The following is a 9,408-nucleotide window of genomic DNA, read 5'->3' as shown; positions in this document are numbered from 1 at the left end:
CCAGTATAGAACGGTATGCGCAGTGGTTGTACTTCCCGATCCTGCCGAGAGCGACGGATGCGTCCCGTGAACGGCCCGGGCCGAAGCTTTCCCCACTCAGGTTCCTGGGAGCGAGCCTTGTCGTTTTCCATTTTCTGGACCTTCTGAAAAAGGAGTCGGACAACAGGGTCTCGGCTTGGGATTCCTTCGGCATCATAGTCTTCTAAGCGCCTTCGCGGGCTTACGGAGTTGTCCCCCAAGTATTGAGTTGATACCGAACGGTAGGTGGACGTTTGCGCATCGGAAGGGATATATTCGGATGCAGACTCCGTGGAGTTCAATCCTTGGACCTTCCGAATGGGTGACTTACTTCCCCCGGCGTTCATCCGGGATTCCCGTAGTCGAGCGCTAATCCTGATCGGGGATTTCTGTCTCTCTGCCTCCCGATCATTGAGCCTGTGTCGGCAATCGGAGTAGACCTTCTTGGGGACATGTGGTTGATCCCGTGGTGTTGGCACCACCAACTGTTTGGAAGGCGCGGGCGTTGCCCTTGCTGCCTTTCCGTACCTCCTCCTATGAGGGGTTCCCAAGCTCTCGGAAGAGTGAGTCGTCTGGATGTTCTGCGGGTGCTGCTGGTGCAGCTGCCGTTGGGTTTCGTCCACTTTGGACGAAAGGTGGTGGTTGTGCTCCTGAAGCCTAGCCATGTCCTTTCGCAGGGATGCGATTTGGGCTACTAGCTCGGCCTCGGCGGTTGTTTGGGTTGAGGGGCGTTTCCGTAGGGAGTGCATGGGGGTAGCGCTGGGCTAGCTCCAGCTTGCCTTCCGAACGGTGCCCCGTCCTCCGATAGAAAAGTGGGTATTGAAGTGGTCCCCATGTGTTTAGGGGATAGTGGGTTAATTGTTTTTCGTTTCCCACAGACGGCGCCAAACTGTTGATGCGAAAAAGTGGTTTGACACGTGGTTCGCCCAACTTAGTGATATTGTGTCTTCGGAAGGGAGTTAGTCTTCGGAAGATCAAGTTCCTGCAAAAAGGGAACGTTCGGTAAGACCTTGGGGTACCGGTGCGGTACCGGCCGAAGGCTCTCCGATGCTTAAATAAGTACGGATTTAGTAAAGATTAGACTACAGATCAAGCGGTAGCGTACCGTTGGTTTTTCTGTCCCCCCTTCTTTGGGAATAGGGGTTTCCTTATATAGACCTTGGGAGGTGTGCTTATTTTGGAATTTCCGATGTGGGACTGTAGGAGCGGACTGTGAGCATGACACGTGTCCAAGGGCAAAAGCATCAAGATGTATGTGCTTCGGTAGGGTTCCTGCCGAAGGGCCTGTAGTGTGAAGCTGTCTATTCCGTCCACGTGTCGGGTGGTCATTGGCCGTTTAATTCGGGTATAAACACTTATATTTTCAGTCTCATCTCTTGGCTTCAGCTTGATCTCAAGGCGCTTCCCTTTCTTCAGGCAAAAGTCATACAATATTGCCATGGGGCGACCACGCAAGTCTTCAAGAGTATATATAGGCTCCAAAAGAGGCTTAAAAATCTATATAGAAAACAACAAAAATTCATAGGTCATACTCATATATGTACATAGTCATGCCCCAACTTCCAAGCATTTACAAACTTAACAACAGTTCTCCACTTTCATGTTAAATAAAATTAGAAGGTAAAATAAATACACACCATCCATAGTTTATCGAGATCAAATTTCAAGTCAATGTAAATAGCAGCTGCCACGGACTCAACAATATCAGCAAGAACCTTATGTACAAGCCCCGTCTCGTCTTCTCCATTAATTACTGCTTCGATAAACTCCTTAATCTAAGCTTTAAAAAATAATAAATAAATAAATAAAACTTGCTCATAAAACCCAAAGAAAGAACAATTAGTTAACAACCAATGATGTTAAACAAACCGCGAAAGCACGGTTAGTCAAATATAAACAATCATGCTGATGTAAAAACAAATTTTTTGTGCGTATTTGTTATTCGTATTCGTTTGGCCTTCAACTCCCCTTTCACCAAATAGCAAAACAAAACAATTGTTAAGGAGTATTGCCCACACACGCGAGTTGTTGTCAGTCATTAATGTAATTGCATCACATAATGCTCACTTGCTAGCGACAACTCAAAAGAAACAGGCAAACTTTAATACAATTCAAAACCTTGTCTTTTTGAGTGGATTACGCTGTCACAGCATAACCTTTGAACTTTTGTTATTGTTGTGTATATTTGTAGATATTCAGGGGTCTATTGGAGCCTTTAGTTACTCTTGAAGACTTGCAAGGTCAACTGCAACCCGTGACAATGTTGTTTGAGCTTTGGCAGAAGCATGGGAAGCATGTTGATATCAAACATTGGCGAGATGAGAGGAAGAGTATTGCTAGTGTGTACGTTGATGGAGAATTTGTTGCTTCGGGTTCTTCTGAACATAAGGAATGTGCCAAGCTTGATGCTGCTAAGGTAGCTGTGGATAAGTTATCGCCATCGATGGGTGTAAATGATGAGTCGTTTGAAGGTGTTGTCTTAATGGATGGATCATTTCATATTGAAGAAGCAAAACAGAAGTTGCATGAGATTTGTGACCAGAAAAAATGGCCTAGACCAATTTGCCAGTATGAATCTTTACGTTATCATGATTTTTTCTGTTGTCAATCCTATTTGTTAAGCAGAGCCATATTGGTTTTTCTGTTGCAGCATTGAGAAAGATGAAGGTCCTTCACATGAGAAGAGATTTGTGTCCTCAGTTAAAATTGCAACTATAGATGGGGTGCTATACATGAAGGGAGATGAAAAGTCGAGAGTAAGAGATGCAGACAATTCTGCAGCTTCCTTGATGATCCGGGCTTTACAAGAATATCGTTATATATGACGCAACGCTCTACCTACTGCATTTGAAGGCATAGGTTGGATGGAAATTTACATATTTAAACTTCAGAGAAAGCAAGAATTGCCATGGACTTTGGGAAATTGCTGTGTTTCAATGCCTCATGGATGCTAAGGATTTGAGCCTTTAACGTTTGGTTTGTGCTTGTAAATTTCAGATGGTCCAAAGCTCACCTTCAATGTAAAAAGCCTCTAACGTTTGGTTTGGCAGACGCACTTGTTTTTAAATTTACCTGCAAGTTTTTCTGGCATTCCCACAATATACAAGTGAGTTTTTGCTCGCACGCAGAGTACAGAGCCCAAGTGCTCTGAACATTCCAAACGACAACTCAATAATTAAACTTTGTCGTTCTCTCGGCTCTCAGAAAAGTAAGGGCAGATTAGTCAGAGTATTTTAAATTCAAAATTCCCCAATTCGATCATAGGATGCCGATTTTTCATCACCCAATCCCCACATGAGCCCTGTTTCTCTTTTTCTTTTTATTAAATAATCTTTTTAGTCTCACGTTTCGAATTGTTATCATACATTGGCGGTGTGTGTAAGAAATACCTCCTCCTATATCGCTTGTATGTAAAAAAAATATTTTCTTTTTGGTCCTTTACTTTACAAGCTAAACTTACAGCATATCTAATGGATGAGGCAAAAGAGTAGGCAAATCTTATTTTCATTGCAACATCAGTATTTTCTTGCTCTTAGGGAATGGGTAAATAGATAGCCCAAATAAACATCAGCATTTTCTTGCTCTTAGGGAATGGGTAAATAGATAGCCCAAATATACTTACTCCCCTAACAACGCAATGTTGCCTATTTTATGAGGCAAATGAGTAGGTAACATGCAACTTAAGAGTATCTTCAAGGGAAGAGGTAAATGAAATAGGTAAAATTGCATTATAACAACCTAGGTGACATATTACCTATCCATTATTATATTGTTTATTTTTATCTATTATATTTACAATTATATTTTATAAAAATTATAAAAAACAAATAGGCCTAATATACCTCTTCACTTTGGAGCAGTAATTTTGTGCAGGTATATTTTGCCTACCAATTTGCGAGTTTTACTTCATCAAACTTCAAACCGAGACGACCCTGAATTCATCAACAAGATGAAGAAAGCCTTCACCACCCCAGCATCTCTTGATCGTGAACTCGAGCCGTCGCCGGATATGAAAGAGAGAGTGACAGCCGTGGAGAAGATCGTCGGCTACAGCTTCAAGAACAAGAGGCTTCTAGAAGAAGCTCTCACCCACTCCTCCTTCCTTTGGTCCGCTTCGTATCAACGCCTCGAGGTCCTCGGCGACAGCGTTCTGAACCACGCAGTCACCAACTACTTTTTTTGTATGGCTGACCGCCGGAAGTTCAACGAAGACCAAATCACTAAGCTACGCTCCGCTAATGCTGGCAACCTCAAGCTCGCCCGCGTCGCTGTTCGCCTTGGGCTTTATCCCTACCTTCGCCGCTACAATACATCTGGTCTTGATGATAAGGTTGTTTTCTTCTTCTTTTATTTATTTATTTTTCTCAAGCGATTTCTGATTCTGATTTTAGATGGCCATGGAATTTAGGTAGGCTCTTTTTATTTATTTATTTATTATAAATAAATATAATAATAATAATAAAATAAAATAAAAAAATTCTGAATTGATGTTGTGCCCTAAAATATGGTCAAATACCACGTTATTTCCCTAATAAAAGATTTGGGAAACAAGATGCAAAACGTGGGAGGGTAACATATTTTCAGCAACACTAAAATCATTAAACCTTTTTTTTTTTAAAATCTTATTTGTGCCAGAAGAATATTTGTTAAGTATTAATTTATTATTATTTTTGTTGTGTAAAGCAGAACTAGGCCTGGTTTTTCGGATGGAATGCATCGGAATCAAAAGATTCCAATTTCTTCCAAAAAAGGAACAACTATATTATATTTTGGAATGCGGAATTTTCGGAATTTGAAAATACATTTCAATTCCAATCCAAATTTTTTCGGAGTCCAACTTGCACCCCCTATAGTCTATAGACAAATCGCTAAAACTTTTTTACAAACTTTGCAAAATCAAGCTTTTCACTTTCGTTTAAAACAAAGAGAAGCAAATAAAGATACACATCATCCACCAGTTTCTCCAGATAAAAATTCAAGTAAACATAAATAGCAGCTGCCACAGACACCACAGTATCTGCAAGAATCTTAGGGGCTTTTACAGACCCACCATATACAAGCGACATCTCATCTTGAGATAATTATTTAATGGGAGATTCACTATTATACCCAATATGGGGGCCCAAATTATAAAAATACCCTATATAAAATGGACTTTAGAAACACACCCAAAGCCCATTTACAACATAACAAAAAAGCTTTTAACTTCTTATAAATTACAAAACTACCATCAATTTCTTAAAACAAGCCCAACCCCAAAATCTCATAAAAATACCCAAAGCACTCAATAGGGCATCAAAGTAATTTAATAATCAATATTAAATTCAATAAGGCTAGCTATCATTTTTTGGTTTTTTTTTGGGTTTGTTTATAGGAATTCAATTGTGTAGGGTTTATTTATAATATTAGTGCTAGAAATGGGTATATCACTAAATATCTCTTATTTAATTCCTACCTTATCACTTGTATGGTTTAGGATAACTAGAACCTCTGTTTCGATAACCTCTCATGTTGATAATTTCTACAAATAAACGGTGATCAACAGATAGAAATAAAGCCGATATTAGAAGCAAGAAGATTAGAGAATGAAAAATGTAGTTGGATCCAAGTATGATAATCCAGCTACAATTACAAACAACTACTCTCAAATCAAATCATCAACCAATTGGTGCTTACTTGCAAGTAGAACTTGAAACCAATTTCAGGTTAAGTTTTGAAAACCCTAACCTCTCTTTTCCCTCTGTGAGTCCTAAAGAAAAACTCCATGGAGGGGGAGGAGGAAGAAGCATCACTACCCCTCCTCTCCTTCCTCTTTCTTGCCCTTTCTTTTGGGTCAGTGAATATGTCTACCGGAGCGTTTTAAACAAGACGACCCTTGTGGCAGTACGTAGAGGAACCACATATACAATTAAGCACATATAATGGTGCAGGTGTGGAAGATTTTGGAAAAGAGAACTGTAGAAATTATAGAGACAATGAGATTATCTTCTTCACATGCCTTGCCAAGTCCGGCTAAAGGAATTTATACATATATAGGTAAATTGAAGGAGACCTTCACCTCATGACCCTTAATAGGAATTACTTAACCCCTTCGCAAAAGATAACCAACTAAGTTGGATAAAACAGAGACAATAACTAGTGTAAGTAACACACATGAGGATAAACAAACTAGCAGGTGTATTCCCTTCAAACAAAAAACCAAGAGACTTATTATCGCCCTATGGCCTTAGCCCAAACTTTGTAGAGTGAGGGAATATAACCCATCATGCAATCCCATTCTTTGATCTCGATCATGCAATCGGATTCTTCGGTCTTGATCGTATGATAAGCTTCTTTGCTGTTGATCATTCGAAGCTTTTGGTGTTGATCATACGATCAGCTTCTTTGCTGTTGACCATATTATTAGCTTCTTTGCTGTAAAGCAAGGATCATCTTGTAAGATGCAGAATTCATCGCTTTTTTTTTTCCTTGACTTTTCATCTCCCGTCACAGATTGCACGGTACCATCTGAAGTTACCACTTTAACTGAGTACACATATTTCTTCTCATGTGGAGGACCAAACACGTTCTCTTCTCTGCAATAAAAGAACAAATATGGATCTAGTTAACAGTAGAATTTACAACATAATTCCAGCAATATATAACGGGTTTCATAAAGTAAAGATTCATACTTGTATTCTGGAGGTTTAGGCAACCTCTTCTTGACACAAAGCACATGCAACCCATGAATCGCTTCTTCAATACGAAATGACATGTTGTTTCCAACTGCACTACCTTGGAACGACCCATCGTCAACAACCACCGATTGAAACAACTTATTTACAGCTTCTATAGCAGCGTTACGCTTTGCACCTTTCTTCTTGTTAGACCAACCTGAGGCAACAAACTCGCCATCAACATAGACATCAGCAATACTTACATCTCGGGTCTCATGTCTCGGCCGCAGCTTGATTTGATAGCGCTTCCCGTTCTTCTGGCAAAACTCATTCAATTCTGTCGTGGGGTGAACATGCAAGTTTTCAAGGGTAAATATAGGCTCCAAAAGAGGCTTAAATTTCTACAAAAGCACAACAGGAAAACAACAAAAATTCGTAAGTTATATATAGTTATGCCCAACTTCCACGCATTTACAAACTTATAAACAAAAGTTTTCACGCTTTCATGTTAAATAAAAGAAGATAAATATAAATACACACCATCCATAGTCTATCGAGATCAAAATTCAACTCGATGTAAACAGCAGCTGCCACGGATTCAACAATATCTGCAAGAACTTTGGCTTCTTCAGACTTACAATATACAAGCCCCGGCTCTTCTTCTCCATTAATTACAGCTTCAGTAAACTCCCTAACCTAAAAGTTTAAAATTAAAAAAGAAAGGTTTGAAAAAAAAAATATATATATATATATATATATAAACAATCACACTCAGAATCAGAAGACGCTTGACTAAAATAAAAAAGAAAAAGACCTGATCATCAAGATCAGCTGTATTGTGGCGGCGAAGGTAGCGATAAAGCCCATGATGAACGGCGACTCGGGCGAGGTTGAGGTTCTCAGCATTGGCGGAGCGTAGCTTAGTGATTTGGCCTTGGGTGAACTTTTGGTGGTCAGCCATACAAAAGAAGTAGTTGGTCACTGCATGGTTTAGAGCGCTGTCGCCGAGGACCTCGAGGCGTTGATAGGAAGCGGACCCAGCGACGGAGGGGTGGGTGAGAGCTTCTTCTAGAAGCTTCTTGTTCTTGAAGTTGTAGCCTACGATCTTCTCCACGGCCATTACTGACTCTTTCATGTCCGGTGACGGCTCAAGTACACGATCAAGGGATGTTGGGGTGGTGAAGACCTTCATCTTGTTGATGAATTCGTGGTTTGAAGTTTGGTAAAGTGATGAAACCAATTATAGCTTAGAGAGGAAACGTAATATTGAAGAAAAAGCAAAACAGAAAAAGAAAACAGAGTAAAGGTAGAACAGTGTAGCCAATAACCCACGATTTGCGTGGAAATTGTCCAAAAAGAGGCTAGAAAATTGAAGTGATGAAACCCGAGTTCAGCTAGTAGAGCAAGGACCAAAAAGTTTTTTTTTTCCATTTTTTTTATACAAGTGATATAAGGGTGGTTTCTCACACACTACCAATAAGTCAATAGAGTTTGAACATGAGACGTTTAAGAAAACGAAAATGAGAAACAGGGCTCATGTTATGTTGGGAATTGGCTGATGAAAAATCTGTATCCCATGATAAAATTGGGGGATTGAGAATTTTGAATTTAAAAATACTCAGACTAATCTGCCCTTGTCTATCTGAGAGCCGAGAACGACAGAGTTTAATGTTTGTGTTGTCGTTTGGATGTTGAAGCAGTTGGGCTCTGTACTCTGCATGCAAGTACAAACTAGCATGTAAATTGTGGGAATGCCAGAGAAGCTTGCAGGTAAATTTAAAATTAAGTGCGTCTGCCAAACCAAACGTTAAAAGCTTTTTACATTGAAGGTGAGCTTTGGACCATCTGAAATTTACAAGCCTTAGCATCCATGAGGCATTGAAACACAGCAATTTCCCAAAGTCCATGGCAATTCTTGCTTTCTCTGAAGTTTAAATATGTAAATTTCCATCCAACCTATGCCTTCAAATGCAGTAGGTAGAGCGTTGCGTCATATATAACGATATTCTTGTAAAGCCCGGATCATCAAGGAAGCTGCAGAATTGTCTGCATCTCTTACTCTCGACTTTTCATCTCCCTTCATGTATAGCACCCCATCTATAGTTGCAATTTTAACTGAGGACACAAATCTCTTCTCATGTGAAGGACCTTCATCTTTCTCAATGCTGCAACAGAAAAACCAATATGGCTCTGCTTAACAAATAGGATTGACAACAGAAAAAATCATGATAACGTAAAGATTCATACTGGCAAATTGGTCTAGGCCATTTTTTCTGGTCACAAATCTCATGCAACTTCTGTTTTGCTTCTTCAATATGAAATGATCCATCCATTAAGACAACACCTTCAAACGACTCATCATTTACACCCATCGATGGCGATAACTTATCCACAGCTACCTTAGCAGCATCAAGCTTGGCACATTCCTTATGTTCAGAAGAACCCGAAGCAACAAATTCTCCATCAACGTACACACTAGCAATACTCTTCCTCTCATCTCGCCAATGTTTGATATCAACATGCTTCCCATGCTTCTGCCAAAGCTCAAACAACATTGTCACGGGTTGCAGTTGACCTTGCAAGTCTTCAAGAGTAACTAAAGGCTCCAATAGACCCCTGAATATCTACAAATATACACAACAATAACAAAAGTTCAAAGGTTATGCTGTGACAGCGTAATCCACTCAAAAAGACAAGGTTTTGAATTGTATTAAAGTTTGCCTGTTTCTTTTGA

At 39.9% G+C, this 9,408-nt stretch overlaps 5 protein-coding genes across 5 annotated transcripts in view; 2 read left to right on the top strand and 3 right to left on the bottom strand.

The window, feature by feature from the left end:
- Positions 1-2,057, bottom strand: part of LOC117625438 (ribonuclease 3-like protein 2) — an 11,992-nt gene extending 9,935 nt beyond the window's left edge. Inside the window, exons 1-3 of the mRNA XM_034356991.1 lie at positions 2,031-2,057; positions 1,656-1,793; positions 1,374-1,515 (exon numbers count right to left, since the gene is read on the bottom strand). Of these exons, the coding sequence (XP_034212882.1) occupies positions 1,374-1,515; positions 1,656-1,793; positions 2,031-2,057 (307 nt within the window). The remainder of the gene's footprint in view (positions 1-1,373; positions 1,516-1,655; positions 1,794-2,030) is intronic.
- A 138-nt stretch (positions 2,058-2,195) lies between these two features.
- Positions 2,196-3,069, top strand: LOC117624530 (ribonuclease 3-like protein 2). The gene is made up of 2 exons (XM_034355830.1): positions 2,196-2,586; positions 2,669-3,069. The coding sequence occupies exons 1-2, from the start codon at positions 2,279-2,281 to the stop codon at positions 2,841-2,843; spliced, it is 483 nt and encodes a 160-aa protein (XP_034211721.1). The 5' UTR covers positions 2,196-2,278; the 3' UTR covers positions 2,844-3,069.
- An 898-nt stretch (positions 3,070-3,967) lies between these two features.
- Positions 3,968-4,430, top strand: LOC117625437 (ribonuclease 3-like protein 2). The gene is made up of 2 exons (XM_034356990.1): positions 3,968-4,348; positions 4,410-4,430. Exons 1-2 carry the CDS (start codon positions 3,968-3,970, stop codon positions 4,428-4,430), a joined length of 402 nt encoding a protein of 133 aa, XP_034212881.1.
- Positions 4,431-5,974: 1,544 nt separating this feature from the next.
- Positions 5,975-8,604, bottom strand: LOC117624528 (ribonuclease 3-like protein 2). The gene is made up of 5 exons (XM_034355828.1): positions 8,497-8,604; positions 7,489-8,388; positions 7,215-7,370; positions 6,690-7,075; positions 5,975-6,593 (listed from the first exon to the last, which is right to left on the bottom strand). Exons 2-5 carry the CDS (start codon positions 7,864-7,866, stop codon positions 6,386-6,388), a joined length of 1,128 nt encoding a protein of 375 aa, XP_034211719.1. The 5' UTR covers positions 7,867-8,388; positions 8,497-8,604; the 3' UTR covers positions 5,975-6,385.
- On the bottom strand, positions 8,418-9,317 carry LOC117624529 (ribonuclease 3-like protein 2). The gene is made up of 2 exons (XM_034355829.1): positions 8,922-9,317; positions 8,418-8,839 (listed from the first exon to the last, which is right to left on the bottom strand). Exons 1-2 carry the CDS (start codon positions 9,227-9,229, stop codon positions 8,665-8,667), a joined length of 483 nt encoding a protein of 160 aa, XP_034211720.1. The 5' UTR covers positions 9,230-9,317; the 3' UTR covers positions 8,418-8,664.
- Positions 9,318-9,408: the final 91 nt, after the last annotated feature.

The sequence above is a fragment of the Prunus dulcis genome, chromosome 4 (genome assembly GCF_902201215.1).
Source record: "Prunus dulcis chromosome 4, ALMONDv2, whole genome shotgun sequence".
Lineage (NCBI taxonomy): Eukaryota > Viridiplantae > Streptophyta > Magnoliopsida > Rosales > Rosaceae > Prunus > Prunus dulcis.
This window is presented reverse-complemented; position numbering and strand designations above follow the sequence as displayed.

Bases quoted from the DNA above. Each gene is read 5' to 3' on its own strand.
- LOC117624529 (XM_034355829.1), bottom strand. From the start codon at position 9,229: ATGTTGTTTGAGCTTTGGCAGAAGCATGGGAAGCATGTTGATATCAAA. The intron at 8,840-8,921 runs GTATGAATCTTT...TTTCTGTTGCAG, and splicing joins TGGCCTAGACCAATTTGCCA to CATTGAGAAAGATGAAGGTC.
- LOC117624528 (XM_034355828.1), bottom strand. From the start codon at position 7,866: ATGAAGGTCTTCACCACCCCAACATCCCTTGATCGTGTACTTGAGCCG. The intron at 7,076-7,214 runs GTGTGTATTTAT...GTGCTTTTGTAG, and splicing joins ATCTCGATAGACTATGGATG to AAATTTAAGCCTCTTTTGGA. The intron at 6,594-6,689 runs GTATGAATCTTT...CTTTTATTGCAG, and splicing joins CCTAAACCTCCAGAATACAA to AGAAGAGAACGTGTTTGGTC.
- LOC117625437 (XM_034356990.1), top strand. From the start codon at position 3,968: ATGAAGAAAGCCTTCACCACCCCAGCATCTCTTGATCGTGAACTCGAG. The intron at 4,349-4,409 runs GTTGTTTTCTTC...TTCTGATTTTAG, and splicing joins CATCTGGTCTTGATGATAAG to ATGGCCATGGAATTTAGGTA.
- LOC117624530 (XM_034355830.1), top strand. From the start codon at position 2,279: ATGTTGTTTGAGCTTTGGCAGAAGCATGGGAAGCATGTTGATATCAAA. The intron at 2,587-2,668 runs GTATGAATCTTT...TTTCTGTTGCAG, and splicing joins TGGCCTAGACCAATTTGCCA to CATTGAGAAAGATGAAGGTC.